We start from the raw sequence: 24,572 nt of genomic DNA, 5'->3' as shown, positions 1-24,572 counted from the left end.
CGGTACATTTATTTTGCGTTTGAAGGCCTCTGAAAAAATCTTGAGATGCGACATAAGATTGACGTCTCCATTGCAATTACAATGCCCGTGCGTGTTTATTATATACCTTCACCTTATCACCTTTAATTTCAGGGCTGTGATCGAGTGCTGTATCAATTTGCAATTATGATTTACGGTAGGCGGCTGCCAGGCTCTGGCCCTAGCATTGCTGAAGTCCATGGGCGACAGTAACCACTCACCATCAGGTGGGCCGCATGCTCGTTCTGCCTACACGGGCAATAAATAAATAAAAATTATGAATATAAAAGTTGATCGATTGTTGCATCAATACCTCATGGGACATGAAAATGAATGATGAACATAAATTCGGAACTTAATTCCCGTACAATTACCCATGCCTATAAACGTTGATAACCATTTGCATCAAATGCACTGACTGTTAAACCAATTTGTAATCTACGTAATCACTACATAGTATAAAACAAAGTCGCTTTCTCTGTCCCTATATCCATCTGTCCCTATGTATGCTTAAATCTTTAAAACTACGCAACGGATTTTGATGCGGTTTTTTTTTAATAGATAGAACGAAGAGGAAGGTTTATATGTATAATAACATCCATTAAATAGTGGAGAAATCAATAATAAATTACAGTTTCCGAAGCGAAGCGAGGACGGGTCGCTAGTGGTAAATAATTGAAATTGAAACAAGCGTTCAATCTTTTCTGATCTTTTTGAAATGAAAGTCAAATAAAAAGAAAATTCGATACACGCAACGCAGAATAAAGTCAGAAGAGACTCTGACAGAGGCCGTCAAACTTTTCACTTGGATATTTCGATTGCTTTACTGTGTACAGATTTAAAAATTAATCAAGATGCCGACACAAGTTGAACAGAAAGTCGTCGATCCTGAAGCTGAACTCAGCAATGTGCAGAGAACGGTATCTATTCTTAAACATAGCCATTATAAATAATTTTACTCAGGAAGCCTCCAGCCAGATGATTTTACTTTTATTGCTTAGATGGCTGAACGAGCCCACCTGGTGTTAAGTGGTTACTGGAGCCCATAGACATCCACAACGTAAATGCGCCACCCACCTTGAGATATAAGTTGTAAGGTCTCAAGTATAGTTACAACGGCTGCCTTAAGTTACAAGGTTACGCTGACATAGCCTCTCAAGCTCTCAAGCTTAGGTAGATGAAAATGAGATAGATAACCTCGTAGTGGAGCTAGCAATAAAAACTTCTTCCGCCGTCTCGCCCTTCGACCCGGTGGACTGATTTCACTGATGAATACTGTATCGATAAAGCCCCATCGTTTCCGGTATCGATATTTTTTACTGGTGGTAGGACTTCTTGTGAGTCCGCGCGGGTAGGTACCACCGCCCCGCCTATTTCTGCCGTGAAGCAGTAATGCGTTTCGCCTTGAAGGGTGAGGCAGCCGTTGTACTGAAACCTTAGAACTCATATCTCAAGGTGGGTGGCGGCATTTACGTTGTAGATGTCTATGGGCTCCAGTAACCACTTAACACCAGGTGGACTGTGAGCTCGTCCACCCATTTAAATAATAAAAAATAAATAAATAAAGATTTTAACATTTATTAATAGTATAATTAATAGCTAAGCTAATGAACGCCACTATTAAGATACTTACCGTTTTGAATTTTCAATTTTTTTTTATTCGCCTTTTCTATTCCTTTTAATGTCATAAAGTCTGTTATAATATAGTTTTCGACAAAGCAAGGCCTAAAATAATATTAAGCCTTGCTCTTTCTAATGAAAAGTAACAAAATGTCTATTGTTGTAACAGTTTCAAAAGCTAGCGCCGATGTGCAGCGTCGAGAAGAGATCTCAAGGAACACCCCAACTCGCGCCACAGGCCAAGCAGCTGTCCATACTCGCCAATGAACTGAAGGAAACGTTGTTATGTATCAAAGTTAGTTTGAAAATGCATGATGAGTACCTTGAGTATTTATGCGTGAATTAACGCAATAACTGAAAACTGGATTAAGTATTTAGTACATATTATTGTGTATTACACTAAACAATACAAAACTTTCATTAAAAATATCGACATTGGACACATAATATGTATTTACGCTCTTTTTGTCTATCGAATTCAATGAATTAAATTTATCCAAGTAATGATTTCATCTCAATCGAATTTCGAAAAAAAAATCCTAAGTTTTTTATTGTAAATTCGACGGGTCGGAAATAATATATGTAACGACAATAAAAAACGCTATATTAAACCGTAAAAGTATATAGTTTTAATTATGTCTACGTCTCGCGAAAAACTGAAGAAAATACTACAAATATCCTAGAACTGTTATCGAATATCCTGTAGAAACTTTACCTACTTAAAAGTGTTTACCGCGGTGATGCTTTGCTATGTGCACTCGTTAGTTGAAGACATTCGCGCGTCATCTCCAATTTCATCTCATTTTGAACACAACGAGATAAAGGACGTGGGAAACATAGAAACCGAACAAACAAGCAAATCTTAATATATTAGATCACGGCTGTCCAGACAATGGTTTTCATGCGGACCGCGACGCATGTTTTAATCAGAAAATAGTTTTGGACATAAATACTATGGATAATAGAATTCTTTGTCAAAACATTTAATCAATGTATGGTATAATTTATCTTTATTTCTTAAGAGTCAAAGTGGTCGCCATGGCCGAAATCCGTCGGATGAATCATCTTTATTCCTGAAACATTATATTCTCATGACATCTTTTAAAAAGTGAAGCTATCTTTTACTATTATCGGGGGAATTCCCGAAATTCCTTCTTCAAACGAGGCTTGTGGAGAGTAGTGAGCGGTAGGCAGCGGCTTAGCTCTGCCCCTTGCATTGCTGACGTCCATGGGCAACGGTAACCACTCACCATCAGGTGGGCCTTATGGTCGTCAACAAGGGCAAAAAAAATTGTTTTGAAATATATATTTGTATGTAATATGTTTTTGTAATATATATTTTTCTGCGGCCTTCTAGCTTTTGTTGTTAAACTTATTAGCCCGCAAAGGTGTGTAATTTGCGCAGCCCTAAATTAATTAATTTCTTATATCAGTTAGCGAGCAAAGGGCAGCACGCCCACCGAGACAGTCTCGTGAAATCCGGAACCCGCAAGTCTATTGTGGAATACGAGCACCTGGAATCTGTGCTCAGAGACGAAAAAGCCCAGCAAACGGAACTAGACTGCCTCAACTACCTCGCGCAGAAACAGCTCGTGGAATTACTGAAGAAAGTGCCCACCGAAGCTGATGTAAGTTGTAGCACGTACACGTGATGTAAGTTTGTAGTTCCACGACAAATTAATCCGCTTTATAATGAACTAGCGACCCGTCCTCGCTTCGCTTCGGAAACTGTAATTTATTATTGATTTCTCCACTATTTAATGGATGTTATTATACATATAAACGTTCCTCTTCAATCACTCTATCTATTAAAAAAAACCGCATCAAAATCCGTTGCGTAGTTTTAAAGAATTAAGCATACATAAGGATATAGGGACAGAGAAAGCGACTTTTTTTATACTATGTAGTGACGTTTTAAGAATTTAAGAGGGGATTCGAAAATCCAAACTGTAAACAGTGAACTGTGTAGGCTTTATCTACAGTTTAATTCTGAGATGAAGATAAAAATTTCAGTTATGAAATAACTACGATTGAATGCTAGTCGGGATGGCAGCGGCTTGGCTCTGCCCCCTGGCATTGCTGACGTCCATGAGCGACGGTAACCACTTACCATCGGGTGGGCCGTATGCTCGTACGCATGGTCAGGAAATAAAAAAAAAGTTGACCCGTATGTTGAAAATTGGTCGTCACCTATTTCAACAATTTTCTTTGTTTTTTTTTTTATTGCTTAGTGGGGCGGACGAGCTCACAGCCCACCTGGTGTTAAGTGGTTACCGGAGCCCATAGACATCTACAACGTAAATGCGCCACCCACCTTGAGATATAAGTTCTAAGGTCTCAGTATAGTTACAACGGCTGCCCCGCCCTTCAAACCGAAAAGCAAAACAGCTTCACGGCAGAAATAGGCAGGGTGACGATACCTATTCGTGCGGACTCACAAGAGGTCCTACTACCAGTAAAACATTCAAACATTGAGTATGATATTTTTAATTTTCTTGAATTTACCGTATTAACTATGCCTGCTAGGAACTAGCAATGATAGAGAACGCTGGCAACAGACTTCGTCGTATGGAGAACCGGCTAGATTTGGCAAGCAAGAGATTCTGCCTTGTCAACTCGGACAACAAGAGAGTCAGGGAGGAGATCCATCGATTATTAGTTGAGAGGTTAATTAATTAATTAATCAATCAAAATGTTGACACGGAATTTGTAACTGCTATTAATGAGTACGTCTTAATAAATTGAATTTACTTGAGATTTTGAGTGCCAGAATCTCGTAGCTGATCCAAACAATGCAAAAGTTTAGCTCAAATAAATAAAACAATAATATAGGATTCAGAATTTTCTTTGGTATCTTATCTGAAATTACCTGCTTCAGTAATCACCAATCTTCCTATCGAGAAGTATTTCTTTTTTTTTATTATTGGCCCGTATAGGCAGACGACCATACAGCCCACCTGATGGTAAATGGTTAACGTCGCTCACGGACGTCAGCGATGGCAGGGGCAGAGCCAAGCCGCTGTCTATCGCTTAATACACTCTTCAAGCCTCGTTTAAAGAAGGACATGCTGTGTGTGTGTGAAGGAGGTGATGTGCAAGGAAATGCTGTTATGTGGTTGCCACAGACAATAATGTGAATTCCACCACCCAATCGACCAACCCTGAGATGAAAGATCGAAGTTTTATTTGCTTAGTGATAAAGATTGTCCCACCTTTCAAACTGGAACCCATTAATGATTGTATAAATGGCCCATTCGCTAATGCTAATGCCAACGGTTAGGCAATGGGCAGTACGGATTCAAATTCAAAATATACCCCCAGAATCCAATAAAATATGAAGTCGTCGTGGCCTAACGGATAAGACGTCTGATGTATTCGTGTTGAGCGATGAACCGGTTTTCGAATCTCAGGCGGGGGTACCAATTTTTCTAATAAAATACGTACTCAACAAATGTTCACGATTGACTTCCACGGTGAAGGAATAACATCGTGTAATAAAAATGAAACCCGCAAAATTATAATTTGCGTAATTACTGGTGGTAGGACCTCTTGTGGGTCCGCGCGGGTGGGTACCACCACCCTGCCTATTTCTGCCGTGAAGCAGTAATGCGTTTCGGTTTGAAGGGTGGGGCAGCCGTTGTAACTATACTTGAGACCTTAGAACTTATATCTCAAGGTGGGTGGCGCATTTACGTTGTAGATGTCTATGGGCTCCAGTGACCACTTAACACCGGGTGGGCTGTGAGCTCGTCCACCCATCTAAGCAATAAAAAAGACGATTTTAAGTTAGATTTAAATATTTTGTAGAAATGACTTCAACATTCAATGGAACCGCACCATCGGGAAGCTGATGAAGGGCAAAGAATACCTGATGGACATATTCGAGATCGCCGCCGTGGCTTTTGGCGACCGAGATGAGTGCTGCAGAAAAGTTGAGGCATTGAAATGGAAGGGACTATTCCAATTGAATAGAGATATATCGGTGGGTTCTCTAGGCTGCTTTCAAGTTAGTCAACACGATGATGATTCGCACTGGATCGGAAACGATTTAAAGATCGACGAAGATTAATTATCGGAAGCTGGAGTCTACTACCATTATCAACAGCCGAACAAACAATAAACATTTGAAATTTCAAATCTCATTGTAAACTAAGTAATATACAAAAAATTTAAAAGAGTTCAAATGTTTATTATACCTGTAACATCTTTGACCTTTAGTGTTGTAATTCGCAGGAAATGCAATTCTACGAAGGCGAACTGAACCATCTGGCCAAATTGGAAGAGTTTTTAAGGGTAAAAGGTTCTAGAAGAATTTGCGAAGCCGATGAGAAAGAGGAAATCAAGAGACAGGAGGAAATTCAACGTTGCGAGCAAGAGATCGCGAGGCATGATGCTTTACTTGAAGAGATATTTGTAGGTTTATTTTTAGATGTTTATCTGAATTCTATTTAATTAGTTTCAGGGTATTTTTATAGATATTTACTTAAAGAAACAGACAAAGAATCTCTCGAACGAGAGTTAGGCATAATGCGCATCAACAATGTCTGTTATAATGCCGATAGCACATCAGCATGAGCAGCAGGACTCAGTGGGTGTTGAGCTGCAATACAGGCCCATAGACACCACACCGCGATCACCATTACCTACTCAATCGAATATGTCCTGCCTTTCAACGTGTGGTTTGATTGTCGCAACTAACCGTGTGGGCTTTATCATCAGGGTTAATCGGTTTATTAGGTTACGAATGGTAATGAGCAAATAGACATGAATATTGGCGGATACTAAAACCACCATGAATGTAATATATTAAGTTAACAGTTGCCACGTGATCAGACCAGGGTCACATATCAGACAATACAGATAATCGTATGGTTTATAGGTAAGATAATGACTTAAGAAACATACTTGATGTCTCGAGGGGGCGCCGGCGATCCCTCGTTATGAATGCTTAACAAAATAATGCCCTTATTAAAGTTTCATTAAATTTCAGGATTACTCAGGTTCAGATAGAGCCGTGACTATCATAAGTCATTTCAACATCAAGGAAATTGAAAATTTCTCGTGTTTCGTGCTCCTGTGCGAGATTCTGCAGGAGTCTATCATCATTAGACGAGATCTGGAGAGGCTTAGACAAACTATACGTTAGTCGCATAAGCTGTGTCATTGCATACATTTTTCCTACCTTATTTTCACATAGAATGAGAGCTCATATTTAAAACGATATCTCATCCTGTCACAGCAAAAATTGCATAAAATTGTTAGATTAGAATGATATGATCTTTGACTTTCTTTTTTTGTAATTAACTAGGGGGCCGCTAGTAAATTATAAAATCAGAATAGTAATGGAATAAGGTGAGAATGTATGTGTAGAATGTGTGAATGTGTATATGAATGCATGTAAGGTCCGTATGAACCAAAACTTATTGGAACAACTCGAGGTGACCTTATGATTAAAGTGACCGTCGAACTCATACCTAAAATCCTCTAACTGAAACCAGTGGATTGAAGTATAGACACTGTCATCTCCAGTGGACCAACGTGATATAAACGAGGCCCGTGAAGAGAAACAAGATAAACGCATCGCTGAGATGACACGAGAGCTGCAGCAACAGAGAGACAGAACTCAGAATGCTGTGGAGCTAACAAACGTGGCTGACACAACTATTATGAAAGTACTTAAAGGAATAGATGATTTGGTCAGGTCAGATTGCGCTGTTATATATATAATTAAACAAATAAAGAGATATTATTTGGTGAAGTAGTTTCTTAACACTTTATTTGTGGTTGTTAGAATTTTAATAAGTTTTAATAATGTTATTTTTGCTTGTAACTTTAATCGATGTCCTTAGATTAGCAAAATGCGATTGCACGCCATTATTGTCGTTGCTTGGCAACCACAAGGAAGTGACGAAATGGAATGTTTCTAAATTCTTGCGTATCCTTGAGGCTGAGGTCAAGAGTCTCATTGAAGTTGCATATGGAGCCGTCAAGGTAATTTCTCTACTTCGATAAAGCGGCACGATACGAGAACTTTCTCATTGGGGCCGCTGGTAAGCTACATTCCCGATCCTGCGGACAGAATGGAAAGCAGTCGACGTCGCCCCAAACACGTCATTTCGGATCCTCCCGATCCAATAACGGTGCTTTTAGGTACCTCAAGCACCGGTCACCGTCCTCGCCGAACCTGTCGCTTGCGACGAAGGGCTCGACGAGTAAATTAACCCTCAGACACAGCCCACTGAGTTTCTCGCCGGATCTTCGTAGTGGGTCGCGTTTCCGAACCGGTGGTAGATTCTGCGAAGCACGGCTCTTGCTAGGGTTCGTGTTAGCAACGTCATCAGGTTTTAACCCCCTTGATCTCATCTACTAGTTAAGGCGACGCTGATATAGCCTCTCAAGGCTGTCAGCTTAGGTAGGAAAAAAAAAGGTAATTTCTTAATTTATTTGATAACAGCTCTCATTCTTTTTTGCAACTTATCAAGTATGTCAATCAACCTAAAACCACAATCTATTCAGCTATAGACGAACTATATTATAAAATGTCTTTGTGCCGAAATCTAAGATTCTAGTCATACTGCTTTTAATATTATGCTTTCCTATTTTTGCGTAATAACCAACCTTTTACTAAACATTTAAGCCACCAGCACCAACACCGAAAGCTAAAAAGGGTCCAGCACCTGCAGCGACCAAATTAGTTGCAGATCCATATGTGGAACCACTAAGACCGAATAAAATTGAAAAACTTGTGCCTTACCAGCCATGTGCTTAGTGAGTTTGATATTAATTTGTTTTGTATGAAGTTCTCTTTTTAGCTCTATAGATTTGTGTGACTATATGGCACAAGTAGACTTTTATCTTAGAACGATTATATTGTTTTGTTACTTGCCTTACATTGTCTGAATTCTAGCTCTTGACTATTTAGCCACTGAGAGATGTGAAGCTCTGTCTATTAAGAGCATTATCTATGGCATTACCCTTGCTAGGAATAGTGTTAGCAAATTCACCGGCCGTAAAGTTGCTTACATGTTTGATGAATCTATCCAGAACTGTATTCTATTATAACGCCTCTAAGTTCCTATAATAGGCAGGCAAAAAAAATTAACTATTGATTTGCTATGTACATACTTCGCTATATTTACTAATGAATTGAAATTATACGACGTTAATTATTTGAAATGAAATAATGTCTCAATGATATTATTGTGGAAAATAATCGAGCTTTCAATGAACTTTGAGAACGTGAAATGTTTACACGTCTAAACTATTTTACTTCGGTTTTCACGAATTAAAAACGTAACTAATTTTACGGTTACACTAATGAGCAAGTTTTAGTGTCAATGAATAACCCCTTCGTCTTTCGTGATCACAAAACTGTGAAAATATATGAAAAATCGAAATTTAATAAAAAATCTATATTTTAGATTCAATCGATAAAATAGTTCTTTTAATTAAACATGTCTAAGCTTAAAAAAAAACAAAATAGACACATAAGTACATACCAACAATAACATATTTCATAATGATTTCATATTCATACAGTCATACCTGATAGCTTTAGTCATTGTCAAGTTGTCAAATGTCAAAATTATTCACGTGGACAGAATGCTATCAACGCTAAAAAGTAAAATATCTACCCAGCTTAAAAACATTTAGAAATTCTCGCACTCATTAATTATTCCAATATGGGGTCATCACATATTATATAAAATTTCGTGGTTTGATTTATCTTTCTCATGATCTTAGCCCAAGTCTTAGATTTAGTGCGTATACTTATTCCGGTGCGAAATACTTTAATTGGTGCATAAATTTTTGTTTTCCGCAGTTGTGTTGAAGATTACATCATGAACTTAGTATTCGAGACTCCGGCTATTCCTGCTGATAAGGAATATGTCGAAGGCATTTTCCACCTTGAAGATGTGAATACGAAATTTGGCATTTATACGCTTACTATTCCAACGTAAGCTGATTAAATTATATTACTTGTTCATTAAAGTTATTCACTTAAATAAATATGATAATGTTGTATTTGTTTTGCAGAAAACGTCACCCATATCGAGGACCCAAGAAAGATTAATAAATTTTACTAAATTAATAATATATTGCTGTATTAAAATTGATAATAAATACTTTTGAACAATGTAATAAAATAATTTCTTCAATGCAACAATTAAATTCACCTAATGAGTAATTACAACTTTTTAACTATCATGTAAGGAAGAGTTTGTGAAAATGGTATCACTTGTAAAATATAATGTTACCAAGAATTATTTTCCCCGAATTTCAAGTGAAAGTATAGTTTAAGTCAAATGCTATTTTCCAGCTCTGTCACTGAAATCAGAATTGTATTCTACTAAAACGGACGGGGTCGCAGCATCAAACCATGTAGATTCACACCACAGTTAAGGGATCATACCGGCGAATAATATGTGAAACCCGCAAAGAAATATAAAATTGAATAAGTATTGATCGTAGTGTATAGTAATCGGCAAACTTCTTGAGCAAATGACCTTGACTGCGCAGAACCGAATTTTAGGTCACTTTGGTGGTGAGGGTGAGGCGCGACGGCAGGGGAAATCGTATCGAGCGCGTTATTGGTAGATCAGTCGAACCTTGCGTCCCGCACCGCGCCCTCATTCCGCTTGCTCCCAAAAGTACGCTTGCGTACAGTGGAAAGTCTATCGTTATTAATCGTTAAGTTATTTGTTATAATTGCTTGTGGACTTTGTTGCCATTGCTATTTGTTGAGTGTTTGTTGATTTTTTATAAAACATACACTATGCCGTGACAAACTGGTGTAGTACTTAAAAGAAAGGGTAGAAAATTTGTGTACGACGTATATTGCTTCATTATAAAACAGGGGAAGAATGATATGGAAAAATTAAAACAGACTTCGGAAGCAACAAAAACATCAGTGAGTACTGTTAGGTGCATTATTAACAAAGCTAAAGGCTCTGGCTTGCTCGCCGTGTTTCGGACTCCGGGTAAGAAAAGATCAGGGAAGAAGAAAGTTACCGGAATGGATAGTTTCGTTCAATCTGTAATAAAAAGATGTAATCATAATAACTACATAACAAGCAGCGAAACTCCGTACCGTAGAAAGGCTTCGAAGAATATAAAGAAGATATAAATTTTAATGGCTCGGAACGAAGCTTACGACGAATTATGAAAGAGCTAGGCTTCAAATGGAAAAAAAGAACAGAAAATAATCGGAAGCTGGTAAATGAAAAAAGTAACATTCGATTACTACGAATCGAATATCTTCAAAAAATAATTAATTATAGACAAAAAAGAAGACCGAATCGACCGAGTTGTAAACTACGCCGATGAGCCCTATGTCGACTCATCACGATGATAGCGACTCGGGTGATGAAAACAGTGATGATGATGATGGTCAAGATTATGATAACGAAAAAAAAAATTACAAATACCAGCTTCGCTTTAACTGAACCAAGACCTGGCAACAGCTCTAGTTTTGACTTAATAGAAGGAATATCTATGTTCCGTCCCGTAACAGTTTGTTCTAAAATACATATTTATATTATTATTATTTTTTTTTTATTGTGAATAATTTTTTTTTTTATTCTTTGAGTACGTAACGCGACACAATTTGGTTTATATGTATTATTCATTTCTTATTTTTTCTTGTACTGGGTCTGCGACATGTTGTGTGTATCGGAATGCACCATTTCCGTGGGAAATGGTTCTTCGGCGCGACACTAGCGCCACCACTTGCCTGCCTGTTAGTGCGGCAAAAAACAAAAACTGAGTTTTTCGCGCGAAGCCGCTGTAGACGCATCGGCACGCGCATTATATTTAATTAGTATCTAAAGTTCCCCCTTTCATATAAAAAACTGGAAAATAGTGACAGTGACCTATGACTACATGTGAAGGATAGATGAACTGATTCTGTCGGCAATACTCATCCTCGACCAGGACCTTCGGACGTGGTTGCGGGACGATTCACGGTAAGTCGTCAGACCTAGGCCATATCCTAATCATAAATTTGGTCCTTCGAGCCGGATACATATTTTCCAGTTTGTGTCGTGTTATTTAGCAGTATTTACGTACTCATTTTCAAATTGTAAAATCACGCGTTCGATTCTTAGCGTCCCCCGCCATCTTTTGTTTCGCAAAATGTCGGAAGGTGAAGAATTATCGCCGTGTGAACAAGATATTTTCGAAAGGGATTTAATTCTTGATGAACTCAAACGTATCATTTTACTCGCGAAGACGAACGAACAACAATTTCGCTCGCGTACTATAGACCTAGCGGCTCACCAAAGAAAGTTTACAAAGGTTCAGACTAAAATTGAAAAGTTTCTCATCAGATCCAAATCATTTAGCAAAGATGATAACATAAAGATTCGTAATGATTTTAATGACTTATACTACGAAATTGTCGGTCACTTAAACTCGTTAAAGTCGATGGATGAGCGTCAGCGCCGTTTCAATCGGTCAAGTAATTGTTCATTTGATGCGATAAGTAACGATAAAAGAAATTTACCTACTTTACCTTTACCTGAATTCAAAGGCGATCCTACGGATTGGCCATCATTTTATGATTTATTCAAATCGTTAGTGCATAGCAACAATGCCTACTCTAAAGCAGAGAAACTTAGATATCTTCTACTTGCAGTTAAAAACGAACCGTATAACCTGATCAAATCCATACCTATCACGGAAGATAACTACCCGATCGCGTTAGAAATATTGTTAACCCGCTACGAAAATAAAAGGGTAATTGCGTCGAAACATCTAGATCGAATTTTAGACATAGAATCGTGTTCAGATAGATCTCTGTATAGTGTACGAAAATTGTTAAATGTCTATCAGGAAAACATGAAGGCGTTAGAGGTCATGGACTTTCCGACTCATGAGTGGAGTTTCGTTCTCCTACAAATTTTACTACGTAAAATTCCGAGTAGTATGAGAAAGGGATTCGAACGTTCATTGGCCAAGCCATCCGATATTCCAGAAGTAGACACATTGGTTTCATATTTACAACATGAAATCGCCGCGGAAGAAATGGTATCTCCTAGCTCCTCAAGTACCTCCGCACAGCACGCTAACAAACAGATATCGCGGGTAGGTAATCCGCTGCCATTACAGCCGCGTAGCTACAATGTAAGTCCGAACAGTTTTGCGCCGGTAAAGCGATCGTTTGCCGCCAACGTGTCATTAGACCAAACTCGATCTACGTTCGAAGGTAATAAGGTTCGAACTTGCTTGAAGTGTAACGGTTCACACATTTTGACAAAATGTGCAGAGTTTTTAAATCTTTCCCCGCAGGATAGGTATTCCCTTGTACAAAACAAAAGTGTTTGTTATAATTGTTTGAATGTCGGTCACGACGTAAAAAATTGCATTTCTAATTTTGTGTGTAGAACGTGTCATAAACGACATCATAGTTTATTACATTTTACGAATCAACCGGCTCAAGCGCTAGCGGTTGCAAGCGAAACCAAGCAACCTATTGTTGTTCCGCTCACTCCTATGCAGGAGAAGCCGACTCCGATCGCGGTACACGGAAATTGCGCATCTAACTTACCTCTCGCTCGCACTGGAACAGTGTTGTTATCGACAGCACTAGTGGATATTGTCATAGGTAATAATATGACGATTTCCACTGTTAGATGCATGGTAGACACGGGGAGCCAGGCATCGTTTATTACCGAAGCTTGTGTGCAGCGCTTAGGTCTAGCGCGCCGGCATAGCAACGTGCCGGTGTTCGGTATTGGTGACACCGGACCCGTGCATCCAAAAGGTTTAGTTTCGTGTTCCATTGCGCCTAAAGGTCAACAACAACCTGTCATTCCGGTAAATGCGTTAATTTTGCCCGAATTAATTCCAAAAATGCCAAGTGTACCTTTACCGTATACCGGGTGGTCACATTTGAAAAATCTGAAGTTAGCTGATCCGGACTTTCATACGCCCCAGCCTGTTGAAATGTTACTAGGAGCGGATATACTATCCCACGTGTTACTAGGCAACACTATCGTAGGCCCGCCGGGCACGCCGATCGCTATGAATAGTGTGTTCGGTTATTTACTTTTAGGCAAATTAGATTTAGATTCTTCTGTTCCAACTTCATTTCAAGTGTGTTTTAGCTCGTTTGACAACGACAACCTTCAGAGATTTTGGGAGCTGGAATCAATACCAGAGAAACGGAGTTACACTCCAGATGAGGAGTTGTGCGAATCCTTTTTTCAAAAGACGCACACTCGTAATGCGGACGGGCGATACGTGGTCGCCCTCCCGTTTAAGCCCGACGCACCGTCTCTCGGCGAGTCGCGGTCCATTGCGCTAGCTCGGTTTCATAAACTAGAATATCGGTTAGAACGCAACCTCAAGTTGAAGGCTGATTACCACGCTTGTCTCCAGGAATACGTAGACCTCAACCACATGGAGCTCGTCGATGATCAACCTTCAGTTAGTGAAAGTTATTACATTCCGCACCACTGCGTGGTCAAAGAATCGAGTGAGTCGACGCCTACACGTGTGGTGTACGACGCCGGTTGTCGCTCAACTAGTGGGTATTCGCTCAATGACGTTTTACTAACGGGTCCTAAGCTTCACATGGACATAGTGGACGTCCTTCTTAAATTTCGTGTCCATTCAATCGCGCTTACTGCCGACATAAAACAAATGTATCGTAATATACTTGTTCGTGAAAGTGACACAGATTTTCAGCGTATTGTGTGGCGCACATCACCAGAGCAAACTATTCGTGACTACCGTTTGCGTACAGTCACATTCGGTGTGAAATCGTCACCTTACCTCGCTCTGCGTACAATAAAACAACTCGCTCAAGATGAGGCCGAGCGGTTCAAACTCGCGTCGCCCGTTTTACTTAACGATGTTTTCGTCGACGACGTCGTATCTGGCGAGGACTCTGAAGTCAGCGCACTCGCGCTACAACAAGAGCTGATAGGTATTTGTGGGGCGGCTGGGTTTGAATTGCGCAAATGGCACAGCAACTCGCCAGCGTTACTCGCTGCGGTGCTGCCATCAGAGTCTCATGGTGAGCGGCCGGAGAACGTTCTCTTCGCTGAAATGGAGATCGACAAAAAGGTTAAGGTTCTGGGCTTACAGTGGAACCCTAAATCTGATTCATTCAATTTTAAAGTCCAAGTTTCATCGATTAAGTGTACAAAGCGTGTCATTCTTTCAGAAATAGCAAAAATATACGACCCCCTCGGGCTATTATCACCGGTCACATTGTTTGCCAAACATTTGATTCAACTCTTATGGATAGCCAAAGTCGATTGGGATGAGACGCCGCCTGTTGACATAGTAAATTCGTGGTCTTCTTTCGTTGACGAGCTCCCACTCATCTCACAAATCTCATTTCCGCGTTATATATTTAACAATACCAATCCCGAACCGATACAAATTCACGGTTTTGCTGACGCTTCCGAGAAGGGTTTCGGAGCATGTGTATATATTCGTTACAAAGATCAAGAAGATTTCATTCAAACTCACCTGATTATAGCCAAAACTCGCGTCGCACCGTTGAGTGTGCGTCTCACTATTCCTCGCCTCGAACTAATGGCGGCAGTCCTCTTATCTAAATTAATTGAAAAGGTAATGCTCACTTACAGTGGTCGTGTTCGCTTCGACCAGGTCTACGCTTGGTCCGACGCATCCATCGTGCTAGCATGGCTACACTCATCTCCGCACGAATGGAAAACCTTCGTTTCGAACCGTGTCAGTGAGATTTTGCGCCGCATACCCGCGGACCGCTGGCGCCACGTCCCGTCGGCCGACAATCCCGCCGACGCTGCGTCTCGTGGCCTTTTGCCCGCCGCGCTCGTACAGCATGACTTATGGTACCACGGACCCTCGTGGCTACATCTGGGTCAGAACTCCTGGCCGATTCAAAATCCCGTAAGAGACACGTGCGAAGAAAAACGCAACGTATCGGTGTGTTCCAGCGCGTCAACGGCGCCGCCTATACAGGATGTTGATTTTATTACGCGATTTTCGTCGCTTGGAAAACTTGTTCGTGTCACCGCACTCATCTTTCGGTTTTTCAACAAATGTAAAAAAACACAACAATCGTTTTCAAGGTACATTACCGTGACAGAATATAATTTCGCATTAAATCGGCTCATTCGAATTACGCAGCAATCCGTGTTTAGCGAAGACATAATCAATATCCGAGTGGGTAAATTACCATCAACGAATTTGCGTCGTTTAACGCCATACTTGGATGATACGGACGAGTTACTTAAAGTTGGTGGTCGAATCCATAAATCGCTTTTACAATTTGAAGCCAAACATCAATTAATTCTACCTAAAAAACACCCTTTAACTAATCTTATTATTGACGATGCACACTTATGTAATTTACATGCCGGACCGCAGTCCGTTCGCTACGCGCTTTTACAACGCTATTGGATTTTGTCAAGCCGTAACATCGTGCGGCAGCGCATACATCGCTGCGTGCAGTGCTTCCGCGCGCGCCCGCCGCACAATCAACCGCGCATGGGACCACTCCCAGCAGTTCGTGTTCGCCCCGCGCGACCGTTTCTAAAGACCGTGGTAGATTTTGCTGGTCCATTTTACGTGCGCGCCAATAAGGTGCGTAATGCAAAAATTATAAAATGTTACGTGTCGGTTTTCGTGTGTATGAGCGTTAAAGCGATACACCTCGAATTAGTTTCAGAGCTTTCCACAGAAGCCTTTATAGCAGCCCTGCGACGTTTCACGTCCCGTCGTGGTTTATGCACCGATATTTATTCAGACTGTGGAAAGAACTTTGTCGGGTGTGACCACTATCTTCAAGACCTTTACGAGTTTTTACGAAGGGAATCTGTGCAAAGCGCACTTAACCAACAAACCCTTCAACAGGGAATTACGTGGCACTTTCAACCTCCATACGCGAGCCATTTCGGAGGACTACATGAGTCTGGTGTTCGTAGTTTTAAACACCATCTTCATCGCGTTGTAGGTAATCGCATCCAAACGTACGACGAGATGCATACGTTCTTGTGTCAGGTCGAAGCGATCTTAAATTCGTGTCCACTTTGCGTTTTAAGTTCAGATGCTTCGGATCCCCTTTCATTAACACCTTCCCATTTTTTAATCGGAGAGCCCATGACAGCTCTACCTGACGTATCATTGATAGATGAGTCACCGAATCGTCTCACTCGCTGGCGCTGGATTCAACAATCCATCCAGCACTTTTGGAAGAGATGGAGCAAAGAATATCTCCACGAACTTCAGCAAAGTAACAAGTGGCTTCAGGACAAGGGCGTCGCCCTTCGTGAAGGCACTGTTGTGGTGGTATGCGACGACCGCTTGCCGCCGGCAATGGAGGTTGGCGCGCATCCACGAACTTCATCCCGGCTCGGACAATATCACACGAGTTGTAACCATTAAAATGGGAAATTCCCTTTATAAACGACCCGTGGTTAAAATATGTCCTCTTCCCTTGGAGTAGTTCAAGTCATTAATTATTAGTTTTTTGAATTTATTAGTTTCGAGTAAGTTTTTTAAGCTTTACGTTCTTTCGATATTAGTTTTAACTTTTGAATATTAAAAGCAACTACGTGCTTTTAAGGTGAGCGGCATGTTCCGTCCCGTAACAGTTTGTTCTAAAATACATATTTATATTATTATTATTTTTTTTTTATTGTGAATAATTTTTTTTTTTTATTCTTTGAGTACGTAACGCGACACAATTTGGTTTATATGTATTATTCATTTCTTATTTTTTCTTGTACTGGGTCTGCGACATGTTGTGTGTATCGGAATGCACCATTTCCGTGGGAAATGGTTCTTCGGCGCGACACTAGCGCCACCACTTGCCTGCCTGTTAGTGCGGCAAAAAACAAAAACTGAGTTTTTCGCGCGAAGCCGCTGTAGCCGCATCGGCACGCGCATTATATTTAATTAGTATCTAAAGTTCCCCCTTTCATATAAAAAACTGGAAAATAGTGACAGTGACCTATGACTACATGTGAAGGATAGATGAACTGATTCTGTCGGCAATACTCATCCTCGACCAGGACCTTCGGACGTGGTTGCGGGACGATTCACGGTAAGTCGTCAGACCTAGGCCATATCCTAATCAATCTATTTTACCCCAAGATTAAATTATTACAATTACTAACCTATATTTTTTGTTGATGTTCTAATAAATATATAAATAAATACATATGTTGATTTTAATAATTTAATAGCATTATGACGCAGAGTAAGTAATGTTTTTGCACGTGAATGTACCATGCGCAAACTTACCCCCACTACGTCAACAAATGCTCAAGAAGTTTGCCGGTTATTATACATTATAACCTTGGATGTGAATCCTACTTATTTCTCCTGTGAAGATATTCCGACTTAAAAAGCGTGACAGCCGTTATGCAATACAGTATGCCTTCGAATTTAAACATGACCAAACTATTATATTATAGTAATCACATTTCTTTTATCTGTGAGCTCCGATTGTTTGTTTATTTAAGGATCTAAGGCCCCGAATGGTGCAAAGAGCTTCAACAATATTTCGCCATTGCGTTCGATCTTGGACTACGCGCATTACTTCGGACCAGTCAGTAATAGAACTCCGACTATTACTAGACTAAACAAATAAGTGAGTAAGTCTACTAATATGGTGGATGAAAAAATATTAGTACTAACGACAGAAGATGAAGCACTTGTTGTAGCTTCGGGAAACTAAATTAACTACGTACTTAGGTACTGAAACGTAAGGAAATAAATTTTAAATTAGTGTTAGGACTAACTAAGACTTATGAAACATAAATGGAAATATTAAATTATTATAAATTCGAGCTCATCCATATATAGTAAAGAAATACATAATAAAGAAATTTTGGGGAGATTGTCCGACTTGATTTCGGAAGAATTCCAATCCATGCTGGCAGCACTGGTGATGTGTTTCTGTCTAATTTGCTTGTGTGAGTGATGTCTCCGCCATTGAAAACCATTTTAGCCGAGAATTGAAATAGGTTGTACCTTTCATAATCGGCAAAAATCTTAAACATCTCTCTTCTTTTACCTATTCTATTCAACCATATTTCGTACACATACAATATATCCGATGGCAGACAGAGACACAGATGAGTTAAACATCGATAACGTAATAAAAAAATTACTAAAAGGTAAATGTTGTTAATGTTGAAATAAACAAAAAACGGTTTATCTTGTCGTAAAATTAAAGTGAAATTCATCTTTTTTGACGTGTTGTGGTAATGTGTTCATAATGTGTTGTAGTGATTTTACAGTGTTTAAAAGTGTTGTTTACGTTTTGTTTTCAGTACGAGGTGAGAAGCCTGGTATGAATGTTCAGTTGACGGAAATAGAAATTAAAGGGCTATGTTTGAAATCAAGAGAAATATTCTTGTCACAGCCTATACTACTTGAACTTGAAGCTCCTTTGAAAATTTGCGGTGAGTATAACATTCAACATTTTACTATCTACAACAACTTTCTGAAGAACATCTTTGCACCTCTTACAATTAGCGATAATTAATCAATGCTTACATTTAATGTATGTAGTTTTAGTTGCTTATTTCTTAAATGCAAGTTAAGATTTTTGTTTTACAATCACTCTGTGACAAAACTACAGTTCAAAAAAGTTGTAAGTACCTTCAATGACGAAATACCATAACTTTCTCCAGTATGCGTGTAATAGGAGAGACGCCCAATGAATTGTAATGTAATATAATAGAAAATTAAGATTATAACTGGTATATTTATTTTGGAAATTCCATCAGAAAAACAATAATTGTATCTTCCTTTCAATTTGTAAGCGATATACCCTTTCAAACATTTTGAAGTTATGTGAACTGATGACATTATTTGCATTTTATTAAAATTTCAAACATCACATGTATTTTAAACAAAAATATCAAAAATGTTTATGAGATACATGCTGTAGAAATGTATTGAAAATAAAAAGCATCAGGCAGTAATGTGGTACTACTAATCTACATAATCAGTTATTACATTACTACCAATTGTTTTTGACTCTTGTGGCTACATTTTAAATAATGAATGGGTCTTACCATTATTTATTAAGTTTATTTACCCAATAGTTTTATTCTGTTCTTAGCGCTATGGTTACAGTAGGACTAGATACTGTGTGTAGGACATTGGAGTAGACAAACTTGTCTACCCTCTTGTGTATTTAGTACAAAACAATAGTAGTAGGAACCCACTAAATAATATCTCTTATTATCTACAGATGTTCATAATAATTATTTAGCTAATTAATGGGTTTTTAGTGTCAAAATTGGTCTAAATTGCCATTCGATTCATACATTTGCTTGCATCTATAATGGTCTGAATTTTTCTCATAATTTCAATTTCAAACTATAGTTAGCTGAAAATGCTTTAATAATAATACTTAGGGAACTAGACACAAGAAAATAAACAGAGGGAAGGGATTTAAATTCAATCAAAATGATCATTCCATTACTAAAATTAAAATTGAAATCACTATACAATTTAATAACAGCAATTAACACTTTTACTGGCTAAGATTTAGGCCCCAGGTGATGTTACACAAATATGTATTCAGTTCAGTGAGTGTGTTGCATGGCAATTTTGTAAAAATACAACTTTTGTTGTCTTTGTTATTTTATATGTTACTATGTTTTACTCTCTGTACTGATTATACCTTCTGTCCTTAAGTTTTTTTTCTTTCTTGTATTTATGTTGAATTATAAATGATAGTTAGCCTTACTTAATACTTTATCAATGTATGTAATGAAAAGAAATATTATTCCACATTTGATTCTGACAAATGTGACAGATCAGTCTACAGTATTTTAAGTAAAAAGTGAGCATAGCATACTATGAACCTTGAAGTTCGTATTGTAATTTTGTCTGTCCTTGTGGTCTAGCTACTAGGCTCTTGTTATCATAAAATGCATAATTGTAACAAAACTTTTATTCACAGGTGACATACATGGACAATACTATGACCTCTTAAGGTTGTTTGAGTATGGTGGCTTCCCTCCGGAGTCCAACTATCTCTTCCTCGGAGACTATGTGGACCGTGGCAAGCAGTCGTTGGAAACAATATGCCTGCTCCTCGCCTACAAGATTAAATATCCCGAGAATTTCTTTCTTTTACGCGGAAACCACGAGTGTGCCAGCATCAATAGGATTTATGGGTAAGTTTATTTTAAGGGTACTATATTTATTAGCATAAATAGACAATAGAGCTGATAAGTTGCTGCCTATAGATGCTGCAAAGAAAATGCTACCACTCCCCTTTAGAAACTAGTAATTTTTAACCCACTATTGACAAAACTGAATTTCTTTACAGTAAAAATAGGCAGATTAGGGGTAGGAACTGATCCAGACACTAATATTTCTTTCCACTAGCAAGGTCCTGGAGTAGGCAGCTTAGTCCATAAGCCAATGTGACAAAGTCTCAAGCAATGTTAATGGCCATTGTCACAGGTATTGAACACTCATCTAAAAATCTTAATATACTAACAATTTATAGTAAAACAAAAAAATTTCGCCAGTTTTATTTATGTGTTATAAATAATAAAGAGTCGTAATATGTTAAAAAAACTACGCATTTTGTTGTCATGGGAATTAAACATTGTACGCAGTAGTTAGTTTGTGACGCATCGCTGCTCATCAGATAAACAAAGGGGACATCTTTGGAATTATTGTACCGTGGGGCAATTTACTTTTAAATTATACTAAATTTTAACATGCATTTGTCACGCACGATAGAGAGGTAACTCGTAAACGTTACAAATAAATTATTGTTAGGGTTTTTATCGAATTTACATCATTATTCATCATTGTCCTGCCCTTCTCCCAGTCACCTGCGGTCGGCGCAACATGTTTTCTCCTTCCATACTCTTCTATCATATACCATTTCTTCGCTCACTACCTTCTTACCCATATCGTCTTTCACGCATTTCTTCTTAAGTCTAGCTCTTCCTCTTTATCCTTCCACATAGTTAACATTCTCTTACCAACCTTATTTTCATTTCGTCCCATCACATGTCCATACCATCCCAAAGGCGCACCTCTCTGTCACAGGTGTCAGACTTCCTCTAACATATTCATTCCGTATTCTATCCATTCTCGTTACTCCACACATCCATCGCATTTGTCAATTATTGTTCTGATTAATTAAGTTTATTTTTTAAGGATTAGAACCTTTTTTAAAAGTATATATTCTGAAATAAATTCAAAGACCACGTTTAGAATATTTAAAAAAAAAAGTTTTTAATACGGGCATACTACTTATATTTACTCGGTAAAGTTGAAACATGAGGCTCAAGTCACCTACGTTCGATCGAAACAAACCTAATGGCCTTTACAATTAGAACATTGGGCATGAATATTATCGTTTAAAAACAAAAAACCAGTTTCCGTAAAAGGATGATGATTCATAACTTCAAATTCCGATCACGATACACGCTTCTGATAAGTTTTTGTAATGTGTAATATCAACAATAAAAGTAATTTTAAAGTAAATACGCAGCGGTCCGTGGTGACTTTAATAAAGTACAAATGTTTGGTATGAACTCATGAACGTACTTCTATTTACTTTTTTTTTTACTATAGTGACCTCGAGGGGTCATACTAGATTCACCGGGCGAGTAGGTAAGCTCACGGGTCTCTAACCTGTGGATGTTGCTAACACTAGTCCTAGCAAGAACAGTGCTTCGCAGAATCTACTGGATCGGAACCCCATTGACCAGATCCGGCGAGAAACTCAGTCGGCCGTGTCTATGGGTTTTCTGTTTACACCGACACGGGAGTCTTATTAAAAATATTTACTGGTGGTGGACGTCTAATTGGTCAAGTCCAGGCACTACTTCTGCCCATTTCTGCCGCAAGAGTAGGGTGTCTGTAATGCATTGGTGGTTACTGGTGGTATTACGTCTTTTGAGTTCGCACGGGTAGGTACCACCACCCTGCCTATTTCTGTCGTGAAGCAGTAATGCGTTTCGGTTTGAAGGGGTGGGGCAGCCGTTGTACTGTAAAAACAGACCTTAGAACTCGTATCTCAAGGTAGTGGCGGCATTTACGTTGTAGATGTCTGTGAACTCTGGTAACCATTTAACACCAGGTAGGGGTAGGTCGTCCACGCATTTAAGCATTAAAAAAATGACTACAACTCCTAAGTAAATATCTTAAGTTCGGATTAAGCTACATTATGCGCGCGGCCCTCTCACCCCGAGGGAATCCTTTATTCGGCCGGAATATTAAATTTTAATACGTAAGCCTGCTTAGTGTATGCGTTGTAAATTTACAAAAAGGTTTTTGGTACTTTGCGTGATGTTCGTTTTACTGAGAACTGTTTTGTAGGTAGTTGTAAATTGTTTGGTAGTGAAATTGGAGGGTAGTTTGTTCTTTTGGCTTTGTTTACGCGAATGGACTTTTTGGCGGGAACGCGAGGAGTGAAGTTTTGTGATTTGTTTTATTTTGTCTATTTAGTGTTTCTTCGGGTTTAAATGTGTAATAATGGTGGTTTATTAACTGTTTAATATCTGTGAAAGTGCACAAATGTGGGAAAATGAAACAAAGCCGCTGGACGTAACTTCTCGGGATCCTCCAAAAAGTCCACTGAAAAAAATCTTAGTAAATGACCACCATTTTACTGAGATTATATTTCATCTCATATCATCTCATTTAATTTCATCCCAGTTGATTAATGTCTCAAATTAACCATCTTCATTTCATTTCACTCCATAATATCATTTTTCAAAAAAACTATGAATATACATTAAAATAAGACATGCCTTAAAGATCTCAGTTACCAGGTCATAAAATCCCTTAAAAAAAAAAAGTTTACGCGAATTTATTTTTAGAAGAGTCGTGCCTTCTAGTGTAATAAAAAAAGATATTTTTGAGTTCTTAGCCCGACTACTGGTTTGTAATTTGCGTAATTTAAAGACTTCTTAGCCACCATAGGGAAAAATGTCGAACTGTCAAATATTGTTCAAGAGCTTTCCCGCCATTCAAAGCTACTTCTGAGAATGCCCCTGTAATGAATGATTCATTGAACGAACAAAAAAAGATAAATATATTCGATTAAACTATTATGAATCATGATAATAGTAGTAAACTAATTAAAATTTATATATATTTTTGTTTATCCAACAAAAAATCTTATCTATTTGTCACACACTTCAATTTTTTTTTCTTTAACACTAAATATACATACTATAACGAGACAAATGACCCATTTTGAACTTTTGCATTGAAAAAGCACGTATCGTCTTATTGCTTTTGCATATTTGACTTCATGACTTTACTTACCCATTAATCTACAGTTATTATACTAATTTTTTTTTGTTTTGTTTTGTTTATTTTGAGTAATACTTGTCGTATATTGTTATCTACCCGCTATGGTAGAAATAAGTACCAGTAAGTGTTGATATGATATGATTAGTGTCAGTTCAAAACTTAGTCAGATTTAGCCACGAGCCAAGAAACCAATCTGAATAATCATCTGTTAGTGTGTAGGGTAGTTATCAAATCGCGAGTTTACACTATGTATTATAAAAGACAATTGGGTGTTCAAAAAGCGTAATTTTAATACTTGTGCTTAGCCTATAAAAAAAAATTGCCCACAAGTTTTTTTTGGTTAGTCCGGTTTGGTTTGGTTTAGCTCTCGACCTCCGAACGTGACTAATATGTGAGTCATTAATTTTATTTGATTCGTGTTGGGACGGGTGTGCAGTTTTTGAAAATCATTGTACCCTTATTAACATCCGTATTTGGTATCTTATGTATGAGATACAGAGCTGTGTATTAAAACAGCTTAGCTTAATACGGGCTGCGTGCTTATCTCAATATATCCTTTTTTTTTAACGAGCATCCCAATTGAAGCGGAAAATATGATGGCTTCGCGGCAGAGATAGGCAGGATGATACATGATACTACTCATCCAGAACGCACAGTATATCTTACCACCGTAATCAAGC

At 38.5% G+C, this 24,572-nt stretch overlaps 3 protein-coding genes across 3 annotated transcripts in view; all 3 read left to right on the top strand.

Annotated features, from left to right (window-relative positions):
• The first annotated feature begins 773 nt into the window (after positions 1 to 773).
• LOC101738429 (uncharacterized) lies at positions 774 to 9,788 on the top strand. The gene is made up of 12 exons (XM_012696748.4): positions 774 to 938; positions 1,808 to 1,933; positions 3,072 to 3,266; positions 4,165 to 4,304; positions 5,446 to 5,620; positions 5,872 to 6,051; positions 6,629 to 6,779; positions 7,168 to 7,339; positions 7,488 to 7,629; positions 8,276 to 8,406; positions 9,461 to 9,595; positions 9,676 to 9,788. Exons 1-12 carry the CDS (start codon positions 873 to 875, stop codon positions 9,710 to 9,712), a joined length of 1,650 nt encoding a protein of 549 aa, XP_012552202.1. The 5' UTR covers positions 774 to 872; the 3' UTR covers positions 9,713 to 9,788.
• A 3,703-nt stretch (positions 9,789 to 13,491) lies between these two features.
• LOC134200376 (uncharacterized) lies at positions 13,492 to 17,083 on the top strand. The gene is made up of 3 exons (XM_062673175.1): positions 13,492 to 15,561; positions 16,069 to 16,406; positions 16,822 to 17,083. Exons 1-3 carry the CDS (start codon positions 13,492 to 13,494, stop codon positions 17,081 to 17,083), a joined length of 2,670 nt encoding a protein of 889 aa, XP_062529159.1.
• Positions 17,084 to 18,544: 1,461 nt separating this feature from the next.
• LOC733020 (protein phosphatase 1 catalytic subunit) overlaps positions 18,545 to 24,572 on the top strand; it is a gene marked incomplete at its 5' end in the record, with an annotated part of 47,940 nt that continues 41,912 nt past the window's right edge. The window contains 3 exon segments of the mRNA NM_001047015.1: positions 18,545 to 18,761; positions 18,918 to 19,049; positions 20,564 to 20,780. Of these exon segments, the coding sequence (NP_001040480.1) occupies positions 18,701 to 18,761; positions 18,918 to 19,049; positions 20,564 to 20,780 (410 nt within the window).

This window comes from Bombyx mori, chromosome 16 (genome assembly GCF_030269925.1).
Source record: "Bombyx mori chromosome 16, ASM3026992v2".
Classification (NCBI taxonomy): Eukaryota; Metazoa; Arthropoda; class Insecta; order Lepidoptera; family Bombycidae; genus Bombyx; species Bombyx mori.
Note: the sequence above shows the minus strand (reverse complement) of the source record. Positions and strands in the feature narration are given on the sequence as shown.

Coding starts and splice junctions, on each gene's coding strand:
- LOC101738429 (XM_012696748.4), top strand. CDS start 873: ATGCCGACACAAGTTGAACAGAAAGTCGTCGATCCTGAAGCTGAACTC. Junction 939..1,807: donor TCAGCAATGTGCAGAGAACG/GTATCTATTCTT, acceptor TTGTTGTAACAG/TTTCAAAAGCTAGCGCCGAT. Junction 8,407..9,460: donor CCTTACCAGCCATGTGCTTA/GTGAGTTTGATA, acceptor TGTTTTCCGCAG/TTGTGTTGAAGATTACATCA.
- LOC134200376 (XM_062673175.1), top strand. CDS start 13,492: ATGCCAAGTGTACCTTTACCGTATACCGGGTGGTCACATTTGAAAAAT. Junction 15,562..16,068: donor AAGAAAAACGCAACGTATCG/GTGTGTTCCAGC, acceptor ATCGTGCGGCAG/CGCATACATCGCTGCGTGCA. Junction 16,407..16,821: donor TGTGGAAAGAACTTTGTCGG/GTGTGACCACTA, acceptor CAATCCATCCAG/CACTTTTGGAAGAGATGGAG.